The 20390-nt window shown below is 38.3% G+C and overlaps 1 protein-coding gene across 7 annotated transcripts in view; it reads left to right on the top strand.

The window, feature by feature from the left end:
- Window positions 1-20390, top strand: part of SOX5 (SRY-box transcription factor 5) — a gene marked incomplete at both ends in the record, with an annotated part of 282959 nt that overhangs the window by 68073 nt on the left and 194496 nt on the right. For all 7 annotated transcript variants that reach the window (XM_079543756.1, XM_079543754.1, XM_079543753.1 and 4 more), the window contains one exon: window positions 3818-4028. In XM_079543756.1, the coding sequence (XP_079399882.1) occupies window positions 3818-4028 (211 nt within the window). The remainder of the gene's footprint in view (window positions 1-3817; window positions 4029-20390) is intronic.

Here is a 20390-nt window from a genome sequence, read left to right as displayed (position 1 = left end):
CTCGCATTAGCAGAGAAATTTGCAGCATAAATAAGCAACCGTCCCTATCCATGGAGCAGCTGCTGACTGCTTCAAACCACTCTGGGATTAACAGAGCCAGAGGCTGCAGTGTAATCACACTTGAACAGGTGAAATGTTTGCAGCTGAGGGAGGAGTGATGGGTTTTTTACCCCTTTTGGTGTCTGAGCTTTGTGTGGCTTTATGGAATCCACTTTAACATGCCGCTAGTAGATACTCACGTCCTTAATACCATTTGTTACAGCGTTGTTGCTTTCCTCCCAGGTAACTAACAAAAAGTTGTGTAAATGTGTTCTTTCAAAAAAGGAAACTTGTTAGGGGGACCTGCGTTCTAGGGGATAAAGGTTGGGCTGTTGCTGGGATAGCTTTCCTGCCGTTAAGGATTTCTCAGGATGTTTTTAGGGGGATGGTTAAACTCATGTCCGTCATTTCAGAGGAGTTTCCTTGCTGAAAGTTTTTTATATAAGATGAGTACGTTTTTTATTTGGAAGTATACTGTTCTGTTGCATTGTTTTTTGTTTTGGTTTGGTTTGGTTTTTGTTGTTACAGTCCAGAATCCCTGAAATTCCTTTTTCACTACCTCCAATAATGACTTAAGAAAGAACAAAATGAACCAAGGGGATGTAAAGTGAAAGCCAATGAAATAGCTGAGCATTTCAGATGGCTGTTCTGAATGACAATAAAAGAACCATGGACAAGTGGGGAAGGCACGTTCTTGAGCTGATACACTAGAAGTGTACATGTTGGACTCTCATCACCACCAGTAGCTGATGTGCACACTCATCCCCTGCTAAGGAAAGGAGAGGATTCCTCTTAGATTGCAAATCACGCAATGAATGTGTGATTGCTACAGATCTTCTTGAATGAATAATTCACTGGTGTACTGTAATTTAGCCCACTGAGATGTGATTGCAGCTGTTCCCCTACTGTATATGTTTTGATTAAGTGGAGTGTATGTTAAATCTCACAAGTGTATAAATAGCCCACATATGTGATACGCAGGCACTGCATACATGCGCACATAACAGCAGTCTAGGAAAATAATTTGCTTTGGAGTTGACTACTTTAGATATATTGTTGAATCTATCATTTATCTTCTAAAAAGTGCTCAGGGCACTTCCCTTTCCTATCCATCCAGCTATAGAGTCTTCCTAATGGTGATTCTGTGTAAATGCTTTGAGTTTGCGATTTCAAGACCTTTACTATGTAAGGAAATAGTTGCTTTGTGCCTATTTCACAGGTAGGAAATGGAAATGCAGAAACAAAAGTGACTTTTCACGTGGTTGCAGAGAACATTTCAAAAAACAAGAAGCTGAGTGTAACTCACAGACTGCACTTCTGTCCTTGCCCTGCACATTTCCTCTTCCTCAGAATGGAGACAGCAAATTTTTAGAGATCCTAGAAGTACTGACGGGGTCCATTTCAAAGCCAAGCAGTTTGAGAGTTCAAAGATCACCTTCTATTAACTTGCATGTCCCCCTAGATCTTATGTGCTTATCTTTCTTCTCTTATAATGAACTTGTCATATACACAGAATATATCTCTATGTATGAAAACACTTACCTGTACTCAAAATGTGCATAGAAACCGCAGTGATAATTTCTGAGATTTAGACAGCTGTTGTAATTCCTTTGTGTTTGTGTCCGGAGTGTGACATATAGAGAAGCACAAGTGTGTGTCTTCGGTGCCCGTTCTGAGAGCTGATAGCTGGGAAAACAAGGAACTATATTTTTTCTATAAATAATTGATGGTATAGGTAGATTTAAGAACTGTAACTAAGGATGGTATTTGGCTTATGTGTCTTTGAAGTGTGAACCAGAAAGCAGCTTTCAGGATATTTCCTCTTTTGGAGTTGTTCATTGGAAAAAAAGTACTGCTTGATGAAAATGGGTTTGAATGTTAAATAAGGTCTGAACAGATCCTCTAGTCCACTCTTTTGCTCATCTAGACCAGGATTAAAAAACATTGTTTCCTCAGGTTTATACATTAAAACAACACCACCACCACCAGCATTCGACTACGACTCACTTTTGACATCCCCTGTTCACAACTAATAATATTTCAATTGCGTGACAAAAGTGGAGGGAGTTTTGAGAAAAAGAAGAGCATTTCTGTTGAGTTGGAAATTTTTTGGGGGCCTGGTCAAAAGCTCATTGACGTCAGTAGAAAGTCTCTCATTAACATCACTGGGTTTGGCTTTTGGGGCATATGACGGCCCAGATTGTAATCTCAGCTAAATCCGATTCTGTTAGGGAATTTATTCACTAGTATAACACATTCAAGCTGCTCAAAATTGTTTGCACTAAAAGTTTTCTTAACCAGCGATAATCTTTTTGCCATTCTTAACCAGCAGTCATCTGGTCAGTCTTTTTGACAAAATGAAGTAATCTTTGAAAAACAAATGCATTGTTTATATCTTCCATGTTGCTTTATTCAGATGTTATTGAGATCTTTTTTTAGCAATTTACATTCTACTCATGAAAGATCTCTCTTTTTTTTTTTTTTTACTGTAATATTGAGGCTTAGGAAACCAGAGATAATAAAAATTAGTCAGAAAAAAAAAAAAAAAGGTAAAAAGGTAAAAATGTAATGCGAATCACTAAAAATGGAAAATGCCTCTCCTTCATACTCTGTAAAATAAAAACAATGTGAAAATTACTGATACACTTTCAACCAACTCTGTGATTCAGATCAGAGATGATCCAATGACTTTTTCAGAAATAATATTAATTAAACATCTGGAATGCAAAGGTGTAAGGAAATAAGATAAAATAATGAAAAAAACAAAAGTCTTGAGAATCTGATCAAAATAAAATCTGTTAATGTTTGCAGTCTTGTGTTATGCAGTGAGCTTTGTTTAGAGACACTGGCCTAAGTTTTGCAAGATAGATGGCATATGTTAGCAGAGGGAAGAAAAAGGGGTTTAGAAATGTGTACAAAAGGATATGAGAGATAAAAGGGAAAAGGAATATGGGCAGAGAATATTACTTTATGTTGGAGGAGGTGTGGAGGGGGACACTCTCACGTTAATGAAGGCGAGTTTGAAGATCTGGAACCAGTTTTGGTTTCCATTAAAATTAATGAGTAGACCTCTGTGGACTCGCACGTGAGGAGGATTGTGTGTATATTCTGGGAAGCCATAGAGTTTTGTCACTGTGCTGCCAGTGCAAGTCGTTAGGCCACCTTTGTGAAAAATATTGTCTCTACAAGAAATAAAGGTGTAAGAAGAAAGAGAGAAATAGAAAATCAGAAGACAGAAAACAATTGCTCCATCCCTTAGAGATAGGAGAACTACTTGAACTGTGTGTTAAAATAAATCATATGATGAAGGGCATTTAATATTTGATTACTGTTTCATTTCTTACAGCAGCTAGCCATCATAGCATTAAGTACTTTATAAAGTCAGGAAATTAATGGTCCTTGTAAGAATTGAAGATTTTTTCCAAAGAAAGCTGTAAAAGAACAAACAATTAAAGGTAATCAATATCATTGTTATTAGGAAACCTACAAGTACAACACTTCTTGTCAATTAGGGAAAAACTGTATTTTATGTTTCTCTCTTGCAAGCTGATCTTTGTTCACTTCAGCCTGTAATCTTGGTTTATGCTTTATGGATAGGCTTTGTTCTGGGTGTTTTTGAAGCATTGCATGCTTTTTTAAAGGTTTCAACAGAAGAACAAACAGCAATGAACTCGAAGAACAAAGGACTGTTCTTTCTTACCATCTTTTTCTTTTTTTTTTTTTAATCTTTTCTTAAGAAAAGAAAGAAATGTTTCATCTCATTTTTCTCTTCTTTCAGGAAGTTGATGGCAATAAAGTGATGTCTTCATTTGCCCCGCACAACTCATCTACCTCACCCTTGAAGGCAGAAGAAGGTGGGCGTCAGAGTGGAGAATCATTGTCCAGCACAGCCCTGGGAACCCCTGAAAGGCGCAAAGGGAGCCTAGCGGATGTTGTAGACACCCTTAAGCAAAGAAAAATGGAAGAGCTCATCAAAAATGAACCAGAAGGTAAGGCCTGGGAAACTGGCCAAAATTTTCTGTTTTGTTTTCTCCAGATTCTCTGGATATGTACACTTTTTAATCTTCCTATTTTCTGCTCCATTTACTTCTTCTTGCTAGCAGAATTGAAATAAAGAACTCATAGTACTTGTCTACATTAGAGATAAATTTTAACTGTATCCCATCATAGCTAATATTTTTAGCTTTTCCCAAATGGGAGGCTTTGTCTGACATACGGTCTTTTTGTCACAGATGCAATAGACACAGTATCCTGTTAACCTCCTCAATATGGGTACAGTGAACATTTTAATTTTAACAGTTTGGAGGTCATTTACATCGCTCCACACCCTCTACCCCCCTACCATTTTTAGAGCAAAAATGGTGTTATCAGCAATGTCGTGTGTGTGTGTGTGTGTGTGTGTGTGTGTGTGTGTGTAAAAATATCTGGTAGGCATGTCATTATTTGAAAGGTAAGAAGTTAAATTTGGAATTTCTGCATCATGTCATTCTCTATTTATCTGTAGTGCAGGGTACAATACAAACAAGCACAGCACAGGTTTTCTCCGTGTTGCTTCCAGCCAGCAAGTTTCAACCCAGGCACACAGGAGTCACCGCTTGAGAATCAGTTTCTTTTTGGAAGTCCAGTCAGTTTTAATGCCATTTGTGCTCTGTGCACTGAGACTAAGACCCAGCATTTTCTCTCTGAGAAGCTACAGAGCAACTTTAAATAAGATTTTCAGTTCCTGTCCTTTTGAGGTAGAATCAAACCCCTGACTGGATGGCGAGGTTCTCACTATAACTTCCATAAGTACCTAGCATGCATATTTACAGCTGGATTCCCAAAAGTCCTTAGACCAGTTAGTGTTCTGTGAACTCACTGAGCCTTATTCCCTAATGCACAATAATAACAATTAGTTTTCATTCACACCTGCCTGTCTTGTTGTAGAAATGTATTTCAAATGTTTAAAAGCATGGCCCTCAAAGCCACCTCTGTGTTTAAGTATGAATTGGCAGCACCCACTAGGAAAATCTGCGTTCTGGAGTGAAAATAAGATTGCCACACTGTGACGAAATGAGCATGACGGATTGTAAATTAATCTCTTCTTGACTGGAACACACAGTTTGGCTCTGCTGGGAAACAAAGTCTTCATCTGAGCTATTTTTTTGGAATATCACGTATAATCATAGCATTTCATTTTGAGTTTATGCTGACTTAATGGCCAGTACCATGACCCATCTTGTGCTTTTGATTTGAAAGGTTCTGAATATAGTATAGAGAGGGAAAGGGAGACCAGACTTCTATTTGAGAGAGGAAAGATCAGAGGCTTCCGTGTTGAGTATGAGGTTGTACCAGCTGCACAGCCTCCATTGAGGAAAGGCCGCAGACAGCCATGAGAATGGTTACAGAGCTTGTGCATTATCTCAGCTTTACTAAAATGAAAATATACAGTACAAACAAAAGATCTACAGCTTTGTGAAGAGATTGGAAGAGAGGGGAGGGGGAGCAACCAAATGTTGGGCTTTGTAAATGCATGCAACAGAAAATCTTTTCTTCCCCCTGGCCATTGTTCTATTGTCTTTCAAAGGCCATTAAAATGAACAGCAGGTTGTGATGAAAATTTCATTAAGCCCTAGTTAAATCATTATGAGGGTGCCATATTCACGTCTACTTACTCTCCATCCAGGAAAAAAATGAATAGGAAAGGTTGTTTTGTTGTTTTTTTTTTTTTCCTTTTCTCCTTAAAAGAGAACTAACAAAAGTTCAGAACTTAGAAGAGAATGGGAAGTGGAACATGAAACAAAAGGAGGCCAGAGAGGTGAGCTGGCTAGGAAGAAAATTATACTTGCATAAGAGCATTGAAAGGTGGTGAGGGACAAATACATCATTTTGACAAGTCTCCCTCCCCCTTCTTTTCAGTCAACATGATTGTTTTCAGAGTGGCTAATTAAAAAATATACTTCTGGGTACAGATGGCAAGACTGTTCTTAAGAGACTCTCATATCTCCATTGATAGGAGTCTCTTTCCCTAAAAGAATTATGTACTACTACAAGTACAATGATTTTTTTACTCTAGTTCGTCTCTACTTCTCATGTCTTCCTCATATAGTGCTGTAATACAGGTGTCAGTCATCACTGTTCGCTGGTCAGGTGATTAGCACATTAGTGAATTTCCCTTTGAGTAAGATAAGGTACGAGTGGAAGCCTTTGGCAGTACACATAGGTAATAGTTCAAAATGTGTGTTTCAGTAGTAATTTTTAGTCTTGCTTGTTTGTGAGGCTTTGTAGGATAAGACCAAAAATGTTGGTTAAGCTTTGCTGCATTACATCAACAACAATAATACAATATTTTATTTCTCTTTGGGAAGAAAAGGGAACATTTACACCAGCAACTGAGATTTAATTAAATCAATTTCCCATGGATCTTTCAAAGACCAGATAAGAGCCAGATTCCCATTCCTCTATGTACTCAGAAGTTTATATATTATTTAACTTGTACAATGGTCTGTGTTTGCTCTGTTTTTATTGTTTGAAATTGACTTCTGAATTACAGTGGGAAATGTGCTTTTGAAGCATTCTTTCAAATGTTTCTTCAAAACTGAAAAAGAAAAAAAAGAAAAAAAAAGAAAAAAAAAGTGCTGGGTAGACAGCTTTAGGTCTTGATCCAAACTTCCCATCAATCAGTGGAAGAACTTCTCTTTTCTTAAATGGCTTTTGAGGACAAGTGAGATACTCCAAAATATTGATTCAGGTCCGACTGTTTCAAGAAACTTTATTAACATAAGGCAAATGGTTTTATTAAATTATGTTTGTTAGAAAGTAAGTTGACACTTTAATACTTTTAATCAATAAATGATGAGGATTTTTACAGTGTTATGAAACATACTGCTCAGGGTGCATAAATACATACGTGTATGTATGCACATATGTGAGTACACACGTGAGCCCACAGGTGCATTGAGAAAGGGAATCATCACTGTTCAAATAAGTGGTTTCCATGTTGTTTTGTTGTTTATAGGCCCTCGGGTCACGTTCCCTGTAGGAAGCCGTGCTACCTACTAATTCTTAAGAACTTTCCAAAAGCTTGTCACTTCCTTTTCTTCCCTGCATGTGCGTATGGTTTTGGTTTTCATAGGGATTTATACTTAGCTCTTAAGCCCATGCTCCTCTTTTTTTTTCCTGTAAACTTGCCATTTTACTTTTGCTTTATGAAAGTACATGATTGACAATGAGTCATGCTGACACACAGGCATGGAGTGTTTCAGTGAATCTAAAACTTGTGGAATTTTACTCATTGCTAATACAGCATTCATTTTTATTCTCTCAAATTCTGCAGAAAATCCTTATATGCAGCTTTAGTATTTAGGCCCCCAAAGGCATAAACCTATTACTGAAGTCACACAATGTTATTTTAAATGAAACATTCTGTCCTTTCTAACTTGAACTTCAGAAGAGGAGTCAGTCCCCTTTTATTCCTGGTATACAATAATGAAGATAATGGAGTGGGTTTGGAGAAGCCTTATATACTGTGACAGACCTCAAGCCCTTGCCCTGAGGGTCGTCTGCCGACCATGGGATTCCTTTTGCAGCTAAAATCATTAGGCGAATGAGATACAGGCATGTTTTTCTTCTGTTTTCTTAGGGCATCAGAGGATGGCAGAGACTCTCTGTCTGTCTGTTCTCTTCATTTGTAGAAATGAAATGGAAATCTCTTTGAAGTCACTGAGCTTGACACAAGTTCATGAAAGCAAAGACCAAAGCAGCCACTTAGCTTTTTCTTGCACTATTAATGGGATTGGATAGCTGTATATTAATTCATGGCTTGTGCTTCTGGAAAATTAAATCTCTGAAATCTCTGTAGCCTTTGCTCTGAACGTAGGACTTGGCTTCTGGAAAAAACAAAAAAATATAGGCAAACAAGTAAGCTGTCTCCTATTTTAGGAGTGCTCACTGGCTCTTTCCATCTAAACTTTTAATTACAAATCAGTTGTCTTTTTCAGTTTTGTTCAAAATGTTTTCAAAAGGTTATATATCTGTCTGTTTGTCTTTAAAATGCCTGAGCTGTGACTTCTGAAGCAAGATCCATATTACTGTACAGAATATGGAGAATTCTGGATAAAAAGGATCATATGGACATCTGCTTGACCACAGAGATTGTACATACGAGTTTGTGCATTCATTCATCTGTACGGCTCATTCTTCTATAATAAGAATCTCTGACAATTCTGTTTTGCTGTTTAAATGAATACTTGGATTTTTTTTCTATAAATACATATGCACAGACATACATGTAAAGTGTATATTTGTAAGTAAATATTTATATCAACACTCACACACAATAATTATGTATATATAGTGTTTAATATTGTTCCTACTCCAGAATTTCCATCTGCTAGTCCTTAGGTCTTCTGAGCAGGAACAATTAATCTCAAGTGTTTAGAAAGCAGATAGTATATGTGTATATACAGGGCTTCAACAAGCTGTGTGAGTATTAGATCCTCATCTATAGTAGTATACTGTAACACTGTAAGTAATCATTTTGTTGGAAAGAAAGTGATAAGAAAGATCTCTTGGGCCTGATTTTTGTCTTCTGAGCATCCTCTAAAGCCTATTTGTGTTTGATGTTTTAGTTTACATTATAAATCACAACACCTGTTCCTATAGTAATTTAAATGGCTGTTGTTTAAGCAGTTCTGTCTATGAAAGCGAGCCATATTGAATTCAAACTCTCTACTTGAAATAAGATCCCAGAATATCTCCTAATATTATCAAATTTTTAATCATCATATCTTGTAAAGAAGTCAAGAGATCTCCCTCTTCTTAAGCCGTAAATTCCTGAGCAGACCATTAATGGACACAAGAAGAGAGTCCTTTGAAAGCAGACTCCAGTTTTTAAATCATGTCTGGTGAGATGGGAAGAAATAAAGTGAATGAATCCAGGGGAAAAGCCTCAGGATACTCTTATTGGTTGAGGTCTGAGTCTCTCTCATTTGGTTCTTCACTGTCCCTTTGACAAAGAACACGTCAAAGAGGCTTTGTAATGCTGCTTTACTGAAGGACGAATGAGGATAATTTTCAGTTGAGTACTTTTAAGTTTTGCTCATACACTCCTGCTGCTGTGGAAGGATGTTTCAAGTGCATCCATTGTGGTTCCATGTTCATCTACGCAGTCTGTCACCAGAAAATATGTCTTATCTTGAAGAGCGTGCCAGCATTAAACTTCCATGCATTTCTTTCAAAGACACTGCCATATGGAAATGTGCATTCATATACTTCTGATTAAAAAAAAAAAAGAAAGAAAAAAAAAAGATGACATTTATGAAATAGTCCTCTGCAAAGAAATTGCACTCTTAAATGCTGTGATGGCTTGAACCTTTATTAACAAATGCTTTAACTCTGGAACAGAGGTAGCGTAGTTTGAAGTCCTGCCAGCTCTTACTTGCTCAAAGTGAAGTTTGCTCATTTATCACCTTCAGTTTAAGTGTTTTCTTTCCTGATATTTTAGCCGATACTCATAGTGTCTTTCTATGGATATTTTCAAAATTTGCTTAGAATTTCTTCTAAGTCTCTCTCATGCTTACATCCTCAAAGGCGTGGAGCTTTTGGATTTTTCTTTGCTCTTTCCAGAAGAGCCAGCTTTCCAGAAAGGCGCTAACATCAGAGTTGCTGATACAGCATCTTAAACATAGAAGAAAGCATTATAGTCAAGTGAGATGCAGGAAACTTATGCTTTTGGAAACAAGATGCAGTCCCACTCCCTCTCTTGCTTTAGAATGAAAGTCTTCTCTGATGGGCCTCTATGTAATTAAAATTTTTTTGCAGGGTGCATTCACTCCAGAATATTAGACAAGCAGCAGCAAAGCAAAATGCTTTTTCTCTCACTTCCTACTTCTATAGTGTAGCACACAAATGGTTCACTAAGACCACAGTGATAATGTGAGCTCCTGTTTACCCCTGACTCCTCCAGTCAGGCAGATTATTTAATAGTCCTTATGCATTTCAGTGGGTGTTTTCAAAGCTCACTACCAATCTTACCCCCACTTCATTTTGATTTGCCTTTTGCATTGTATTCCAGCTTGATCACTCTGCAGTCTGCCTTCTCTCTCTTTTCTTTCTTTTTTTTTTTTTTTTTTCCCCCTCACTGGAAAAGTCATTAACTTTCTGAGCTTCATACAGCCCGTGGATCACTGCAGGAGAAACCTCTGACCCGGTCGGGTAATATACAAATATACATGAGGGATTGTGCTGGCTCTCTCTGCATGCCTCTGTGCCACAGCTTTGGGGATGTCATTTATTTGGGAATGAAGAGCGAGCCACCTGTTTCTCAGGCCTCTTGTCCCCCATATTAAGGGTTCAAGCCCTTGCTGAATAGTAACATCCTAATCTGGGCAACATGCACAGCATTTAGCTGAAACCTATTTGTTGAGCTAGCGGGGTTTGTGAGATTTTTTTTCCCTCTCTTACCCCCGAGGCGCTTGTCACAACCGTGCATATTAAAATTAATCAGACCTCCCAGGCTTGTGTGACTGTGTGGTTTAACGTGAAGAAGTGGATTTCAAGCGCTTGCCCTAATTAAATAGGCCTGCTTGGTTTTGTTCTAGTGGATACTTGGTCTTTTTTTTTTAATAAGAGCTGCTCGTGGAGGAGGCACGGCTGGCACTAGAGGTACTGGAGAGCTCACTTCAGGCTTCTCCCACCACCTGCGCCCAAAGGACGGAGACTTGGAGGGCTCCTGATGTGCTGGCTTAACTGTGTGATGTGGGGAGAAAGCAGAAAATGTGGCCAAATGATGTGAGAGTGATCGGGGAGGGAGCGGCTGTGAGCGGTGGCCAGCGTGTGGGTTGGCTTATTGAAGCTGATTAAGATGAGTGATCGTATGGGCTGCCTGGCTTCAGATGGCAGTCTGTGCCATGAGCTGTTCACACGGCTGTCTCATGTCTTCTGTTTACCAGAAGCAAGGGAAAGCCTCTAGTACAGCAAGGAGCAGCATTCACAGCAACTCCCACTTGCTTGTTTAGCTAATGAAGTAGCCTTGTAAAAACACTCTGAAGTTTGAAGCCCTTGGCTAGTTTCATTAGTTGCGTGTCTACTTAACATCAGTGTTTTTAAGGTGGTTTGAGCGCTGCCACTTTTGCACAAATATGTATGTCTCCCATGCAGTAAATAAGCTGTGCTGCAAAGATAGAGCTCCGCTCATTATCTTTTCTTCTCCTACAGTTTCACTATATTGTGATTTCTGTATTGCTTGAGGAGAAAACGTGCTGCAGGTGTGTGATTCCTTTACTGGAATGTAAAAGCTCAAGAAGCATTCAAGCTAAAGGAGAGGTGCAGTAAAAAAAAAAAAAAAAAAAAGGAAATTAAAAAAAAAGTATTATATCACAATCAAGAGCTGATACCATTTAGCAACTCAATAAGTTAATTTTAGCCAAAAATTTTAGAAAAGTTGGAACGGTCAACATTTTTAGACAAAATGTTTCATTGGAAACGATATTTTTTGTTTTTAGATGTTTAGGATGATTAATCAGAAAGAGAAATGAAAACATTTCAATTAAGATTAAATAAAACATTTTGGGTCAGGTGGAAACAGCTTTTCCTTTGATTTGCTTGGGCAGCTGAAACAAAAGAAAATACCAGTCGAATGAGAATGACTTTCAAAGCCTGGAAAGATTTTGGGGTGGTTTTGTATCTAATAACCTAAGGAGAACAAATGAGCAGTTGCTATAAAAACACATAAATGCATCTGAATGTTATGCATTATGGTCTTGAGGGTAAACTGTAATCTTTTAGTCAGAAAAGCTTTCAAAATTTGATTTCCTCCAAATGTGCAAATTTCCATGTCTTCTGAAAGCCTCCGTCAGAAAAGTTCTGCAGCATCTCCTAGGGCATTTTACTTTGAAACAGATTTTGGAAGTTTATCATACTTCATATGCTAGACATAACTTGGCATGCCTTTACAGCGGAAACCTATGGGTAAATTCTGGAGGGCTTAAAAATCTGCAGTCATTACACCCCCAGAATTTGATTTTGCTTTCTATTAAAATTGTTGCACTCCAAGACACAGGCAAAAAGCAAAGCTTTATTTATCTGTTTCCAGAACGGTTCAAATTGCTGAAGTAAAACCCAGCAGGTAGGATGGTACTCCATTGAGTAAATTTTTATTTTTTGCATGTCTGTACAATAACTCGTTGCCATCTTTGTCTTTATTCAAGTAATACTATGATTCCTATTTTATTTTTCATTTCAAATCTTGGCACAACCCAAATGTATAGAACCATATTGACGCTGCCAAGCATCTGTCTGGTGCTTGACAGCATCATAGAAACCCTTCCACTGTTTCATCTGGGTTGCTATTGGTTATTTAACAACACAATGCAAACCTTGCAGTGTGGGTGTAGATGAAATGGAAAGAAAGGTTGAGGGGGGGGGGGGAGGAAGGAGCCCTGTACAAGTAAATATGTCTTTCATCATACCTTTTGTTTGGTCTGTTTGTTGTGTGCTGTTCGGTTGTCAATAGAAGTTCTTTGACAGTTCTGCAAAAGGGTAAGAAACCTTTTTTGAAACTTCTATTCTTCTGCGTTTGTCTCAGCACAGAAAGTTTTCTGCTTTTGTTTCTCTAGTGGTGTTTTGTTGTCACCTGTCTATTGTGGAGGGATTTTTGTTACTGCTGTAACGCTAATATGACGTAGGTTGATAGTTGTGAAACACTGCTTACTGATCGCTGAGCTTGTGTAGGTGAAGTAGACATTCAGAGCTTATGAAAGGTTTTCTGTGGCACTCTTTGGGGCAACAGAGTTCTTTCAAGCTCACATTTTATTTATTGATTTACTCAGAGGATGAAGGTGAAAAGGGAATGAAGAAAAAAAAATGGGTCTGTGCTTTCTTCTAAGAATGCTCTGTTAGCACTTGTGCGACTCTGAAATGTTTAGCCTTGATTTAATTCGTATTTAAGATCTCTCCTCCCAGCACATTAATATAATGTCAATGTAGAATGCATTGCATGGTGTAATTACTGAAGAGAGCAGTAGTTGGGAAAACAGACGGTAATTGAACACATGGCTGTTTATTACAACAGGACAGTGCTCCTACGCTGGTATTTAGGGCATTAATAGGGAAGAATTGATTTGTTGTTTTAAGATGAATTCAATCACTGTTGCTTGGGCCTTTGTTTGTTCAGGCCGAGTTATGCTTTGTTTGTGTTATGTGCCCAAGAGGTTTACACACCACAGCGTGGCATTAGTCATGCCAAGGGCTTGGGAGCAGAAAGCTATTTAACCGAACAAAGGACATTTTTCTTTTTGGCTTTGTTTATCTTCCTCTCCAGTTTTGTTATCCTCTAATCTATCTCTATCTCTCATTCCTTTTTTTCTTGCCCTGCTTCCCACCCCAAACGTTTGTGATCAGTGCAGAGGTCCACCTGCTTTTTTCCTCCCCCTCCTCTTCACACACCTCCCCAGGACAAAAGGGCCTCCAGCAGACAGATAGCAGCATGGAGTTGCTGCACCCGTGCACAGGACAAGTTGCTCTGAAGTTGTGCTAGAAAGAAGTGATGTGCATAGGGGGAGAATGGTCAACTTTGGGGAAAATGTTTGATTTCAAAGCAAACAGAGCGGGCATTTGACGTGCCACTGCATATCTCAGCCCTAATGCTGGGAAAGAGGGAAATCATGCATCTTCAGAAGCTCTTCGGGGTTTCTCTCCAGCTGGCTCCATGCAGGCCCCATCCTGCAGCCCAATGTTCTCACTGCACTTTTCTCCTTTCTACCATTGTGAGTCAGAGGGAGGAAAAGAGAACCACATGAGTGAACTTGAATTTCTTGTTTACCTGTTGTGAGCACCATGGTTTGTGCTTGAGAGGAATCTCATCTTGATTTGCTTCTGCGCATGGGAGAATTAACAGACTCTTCAAAATACAGTGGGCTCTCAAATACAAGGTCACAACTTCTGCTGAATACAGCAAAAGCTTGAAGAAGGCAACATTTGATCTGATACAGGATTTGTAAAGAACCTGGCATGAACTGTGTTTTTATCCCTAAACAGGCAGGGATTGTACTTGTTCTAGGAAGGGCATTAAGAGATGTGAAGAAAGGCAACAATAACAAAGTCTATGCAGTCATGAATTACTACAAACTTCCATTTCTTAGATGGTGAGATGCTTGTATCCAAGTAATACTGTGCATGATGGATTAGCACCCAGACTTACTTTTTGGAGGTACATGAAGTATTGCCTTCTACGGAGTGGGAAAGGAGATCCACAGGCCTTTGGGAAAGCCAGATATTCCCTGTTCCACAGAATCAGCAGTATTAAATGTGGAGGTTGGTGGCCCTGCCTGTGGCAAGCGGGTTGGAGATTCATGATCCTTGAAGTCTCTTCCAACCCTGTGATTCTGTGATCTTACATGGCAACACACAGGGAAGGATATGAACCTCAATTGTAGAGTTGAGCCTATTAACTGTAGTTAATTAAATTATTGAATCTCTGAAAAAATCATAGAGACGTGGGAACTGACAACAAAAAGAGAATCTGAAGTTCAGCAGTGTTTTCATCTATGCCTGTAGTCATAAGCAATTGGTTGTGTGCAGGACATGCTACATGGCCATTATACATAAGCCCTTTCTAAATCTCTGTCAAGTGCAGTTTCAAAAAACCAGCCCATATGCACAAGGGGAAATTTTGTTCCCACCTCAAAAAACAAAATAGTTATTCCACTTCCCTGCAAGAATGATCACAGCTAAAGCCCTAAAGCCCCAAAGTTACTACTACTGGTGTCCAAGTCATTTATCAGAAAGGAAAGTATCTCTCCTAACTTGGAAGTGGTTATCCAAGTGTTCTGTTTTTCCAGCACAGTTTGGAATGCTACATTAGCTTTGTGCTATAGATTAGGCCACACAATCTCAGGGTAAATAAATAGTCTAGAGACAAAGATCAAGAAGAAAAAGCCTCTTAGTTTTGTATGCATCCTTGATCTTTTTTTCTTGCTGAACCTTTTTTTTTTTTTTTTTTATCCTGTTTTTCCTACAACACACATCACATTTCAGTATCTGAGCACCCCCACAGAGTCAGGCACCAAGAAGGGGGAAAATAAAAAAAGGAAAGAAGGCAAGAACTAAGCAGAAAAACTGTTTTCAGCTCTACTCATCACTGCGTATTCACACAAATCCTATAAGATCACTGTCTTGCTGCAAAATGTAAAGCATGTTAATGTATTTTTGCTGAGATGTCTATAAACTGGGCTTAAATAAAGCAATGTATTGCCAAATAGTTCCTTTTCCTTCTATGTGAATTAATATATGAAGATGAAACTAGAGGACAGCAGTATTTTGCTAATGATCTTCAGCTGCAACAGTTCTGGATTCCACACTGAGCTCATGTACAGCCTTAATCAGCATCGCTGTTTAACTAAATATGGAGACATTTCACTGAAGATTATTTTATTTTAAGTCTTTTTTTATGCATTTCCTCTTGCTATGTCATCTAATTGATTCACAGCTCCTATGAAGCTTTGGGGTATGGGATGTACATCCAGGCAAAATGCATTTTTCTTTTGCAAGTTTGGCCAAGCCAATCTTATCTGAGTTCAGAGGAACTAAGAATCCGCCACTGGGAATCATTCTATTGCTAATCATAAAATAAGGAGATGAGTAATACACATGATGAAGGGTATTAGGCTATAACTCAGTCTTCCTGCTGAAAAGCAATGCAGTTCTTTTGAGGTGCTGATCATATTAGTATGTTACCATTTTTTACCAGTATTTTGTTGGTAGACCAATTCTTGAAAGGGAGAATACAGTGCACAGAGGATTTTAACGTAGTATAAAATATTGTAAGATCACGAATAAATAACAGAATTAGAGGTGCTTATCAGACGGCAAAATTTTCCCAACTTTTCTAATTTAAATTCTTTCTGTTGATTGTTGGATTTGTCCTGGCCTTATGCCGTAAATACAGTGTGGAACAAACTGCAATGAAAGTGCTAGGGAGAGTTCACTTGCCAGTTCCATTTCATCCTTGGTTTCTCACATCTTTGCTAACAATTGATTTCCTTGTAGTGAGCATTATAAATGTTCACCAGAAACCAGACTAAATCTGCCAACTATTACAACCCTAAGTTTTGTCTGGAGCAAATGAGATGCAATGTATGACCATGTTTTAATTCATCTGCTTCAGCTCTTTTAGTAGACATAAAAACAGGTGAAAAAGCTGCAAGAGGAGAAGAAAGAAGATGCTTCCTGCATTTGAATCAGTGCATCAGCATGGGGGAAAGGAAGGGAGAGGAAGGCAACTTTTGGAAGATTTTCAGTGTAGCTCTTTACCAGAGGTGTTAGTATTATTCAGACTTTTCCTTAGGATGCGCTCTTGGAATCAAATTAATTTTAGGACAGTGAATGAGGGTCTGTTTGACTCACTTATTATTCTCAAACTCACTATTATTATTCAGACTCACTATTATTATTTTCAACATTTTGTTCCCTCTAGAAGGGACATTGTGGTTGTTTAGGCAATCCCAGGTATCCTTCCTCACAGGCTGAGTGCTTCCCATAAAGCTGTCAGCTCTTTAGCTTAATACTGGGTCTTAGTGTATTAATTCAAGGCTTTCAGTGATCTAGGACACCACATGTGCCAGGAGTAGGAACTAAAATTAGAGGAAGACTTTTGGCTGTGAGATCTGCTTGAGGCTACTTGGGGTGAAGGAGGAGGGAAGAGGCCTGATGTGGGTCACAGAAGAAGGACTGCAAGTGAGCCTACAGATCCAGGACTTTTTGCGACATGCACTGTAGTGAGTGACCTTTTTTTTTTTTTTTTCCTCATTTCACTCACTCATACAGGACTCAGAAGTTCATTTCGCACGCCAATTCCTTGTTGAGAGCTTTCATAGTTTGTTTCAGTGAAGTCCATTTGTTTGTATACACCAACACTAGCTAATGATAACGTGCACCTACAATAAAAGTGAAACATTGTGAAACAGGGTAAAATCTTTATGAAGGATTCTAGGTTTCCATTTGTAGAAAACAGCTCTTGATGATTTAAGGTAGAAGAAAGATCAAGTGAAACAGGACTGAGCAACAGGAAAACTGCTTCATCAGTGAATATATTCATCAGTGAATGTATTTTCTTGTGCAAAATTTTATCTTCTTGGCTGTGTGCAAGAATCATTCCCCTGCACATTTTTGTATGCTGTACTTCTGTGAAGGACTGTGAATGAAGAATAATTAGATATTATTGTTTCGTTATGTAGATTCTCTTGTGATCCCTTCTTGTTTACTTCATTTAAACTGTCGAAACTGTTATTGCCATGTAGAAATAATGACCATGTTACTTCATGAATATGAGATTGCAAGGACCTTGTTTTAAATTGCTGTGACATTTGTTCCTCCTCTGTGGTCATTTCAGGCCATCTGAAACATTCTTTCTTCCTCAAAAGAGAAATGTTCAGAAACACAAATTCAGAGACATTTAATCTTTACTGAAAGATCTTTAATCTTCACCTTATCCTGCCTCATTTCTTTCTAATGAAATCATATGGCGTCACTTTGGCATTGGTGTGGGATTCACACAAGCAGTGTGGGCCCTTGTCTAAATAAGATGCCATTCCACAGTTCAAGAATTTTACCTTCTGTTCAAACTTAGAAAGATTTGTAAGTTTTTATTGTTAGTGAAAAAAATTCTCCTTGAAAGTCAGTACTGTGAATCTAAACTGTGATATTTTGTTCCTCTTCGTGCGCAGTGCTTTCTTTGATGACTGCTGGAGTTCTGATCTCACAGGGAGAGGAGAATATTGGAGTTGAGATTCCTTATACACAGGGCTTAGAGAATAATACTGCATTTAGTTTGTTTCACTAGGTGCAAGCTAATCAGGGAATAATTAACAGTCAAAATGCCAAGGTACTTGTTAATGTAAAGGATCTGGTATTGAAGTCCTCAATAAAGTAACACATTAAATTCAATGAGATTTTAAACTGAACAAATGCTTCAGGATTTGTCCCCGGCTAGTTTCTCCCTGTCAGTTTTTAATGAGCATCCCATAAAGGTGTTTAACAATTGTACTGGCTTTGATTTGTCAAGGTTTTGGAGAAAATTGCTTTTTCAGGTGGTGAGAAAACGTTGAAACAAAAAAAAGCAGCACTTTTTTTTTTTTTGTCATGATGTCTATCAGACTGCTGGCAAATTCAAAGACTGTCTCACCTCATGCTACTGATAGGCAGTACATTAAGAATTTTTTAAAAGAGTATTGTACAGAAATTGCCAGGAGGAAGATAGATAGGTAGGTATATTTTAGACTTGATCTTAAATTCTTGGGATTGAGATAGAATACAGATAGAAAGGTAGTTATAGATGCCTGTGTTTTGTTTGTTTGTTTTATAAATTAAAGGGAAAAAAATGCCACCGTGAAGTTCACCACGCAGAGCCTGGTGTTTAAATGCCATGATGCTGTGTGAGAAGCAGCAGCTAGTGTATCTGGATCCATCCTTTGCCTTTCTTTCCTCAGTTGTCACTGAGAGCTCTCAGGCTGAGACAGATGGCTGCTGGTTTAGTTGTGTGCGTGGGAGACAGGAACTTCCACATGTGATTTTTTTACCATTTGGTAGTAATTAGTTTGTTGTATAAATTAACATTAACTGAGCCATTCTTCAGGCATTGTTTGTAATTATCTTCTTTGATCCTCTGAGTTGTGTAAAGAAATAAAAAGCGGAGAAGAAACTGCTTCTTATTTTGTGTGGGGAAAGGACTCTATCATTAAGCAGAACAGAACAGCAATTATCATTGTATGCCCAGTAGACTGAAAACTTTGAAAAACCCTTTAAAAAGCAAGATTTTTTTTTTTTTCTGTTAGTATTATTGGAAATGAGTGATTTAGAAATGTGGACAGATTTTTTTTTTTTTTTTTAATTTATAAGAATGAAATAAGAATAAAAGCAATAGTGATGATGCTTTTGTGACATCATCGTAATTAATATTTCCACTACTATTTCTACCACTACTACTATTTCATTTGGTGTCTGCTTGCAAGGAGTAGAGGGCTGTTTCTTTATTTTTCAGACATGCATTCTCTCAATTTTATTCCTTTTTTTCTTCCACCTTTCAGATATTTCCCAATTTTTTTAATTTTATTTATTTATTTATTTATTTATTTATTTATTTATTGCAGACAGTAAGGTTCTTGTTTCTGTATATTCAGGAGCAAGCTATCATTAATACTAGTTTTCTCAGGGGATTTCTGTCAATTCCAACCACCAGCCAAATTGGAATTGTCAGGAGAACAGCCTCTCACATGTTACTTGGCAGTTCTGTTTCCAGATTTGGCCAGAGTCCAGAGATGCAGAGGTTCGTGGACGTGAAAAATAACTGGGAAAATGCCCTCTGATATTAGCCCAATATTTCAGTAATGTACCAGGGATCCCTATGTTCATTTGCTGAAAAATTTCAGCGCTTGAGAAGGTAATAGCCTTTTCTGTTTTCTCAGACTTAAGTTCTTTGCTCTCCTCCCTAGCAGTCAGTGCAAACTGGTGTAGTTGTCCTTTTAGAATGGCTCTCCTGGAATAGGTATAAGGTTGGCAAAATTGGCAACAGGCATTCTGGTGGTGCAGCGAATCCTATATATAAGCTAGGTTACAGTAGTAAAACTCAGATGCAGTCCATCATGAGGCATTCCATAGCTTCATTGAAATTGATTTAGTATCCCATGTGTACCGTCTGAAGAAAAGTTTACGTGACTTAGGTTTTAAAGTGTTGGCATTTTCTTGTGGAACAAAATGAAGACAATTTTCAGTCCAAGCTTGTACTTGTCTGGGCAAATCATTGCTGACTGCAGATTTGCCTACGTTCATTATGTATAGGGTCTGCTCTTGAGACAGTATTTAGGTCTTCCTTCTCCTGGCAGAATTTCCATAAATATTTACGTTTGCCCAGGTAAATGGTTTGACCTGGATGATAACTTCTAAAAGAGGACTAGAGATTCTGATATGAATACATATAGATGCAGTGTATTTCAGACTTGGTCTGTTTCTTTTGGCACAGTGCATTAACCTATGTGGATCACTGGGCTGTTTGGGGAAAAGGGAGTTAGAAGCTCTGGCGCTGTTGGGCTACAGGAGAATATGGGCTGAGGAGGGAGCTACCATGGGTTGTTTTCTTTCTTTTCTTTCTGGCAAGGGTTAATGCTGTATCCAAGACTATCTCTGATTCTCCTAGCTTTTGATATCAACAAATCAAACATTTTCTGAAGCATTCTTACTGAAGACTTTCTTTTCAACTATGAAAACTGAAGGTGCCAGCTGTGCTTTGATACTGCTATGGCAGCCCAGAGGACAGGCATACTGTGAGCCAGCAAGTGAGCACCTGAGCTCTTTGCTTTACCTTCCTTCTGCTGAGGACT

Source organism: Tetrao urogallus (assembly GCF_951394365.1).
Source record: "Tetrao urogallus genome assembly, chromosome: 1".
NCBI lineage: Eukaryota > Metazoa > Chordata > Aves > Galliformes > Phasianidae > Tetrao > Tetrao urogallus.
The sequence above is the reverse complement of the archived record's forward strand: the minus strand, read 5'-3'. Positions and strand labels throughout refer to the sequence as shown.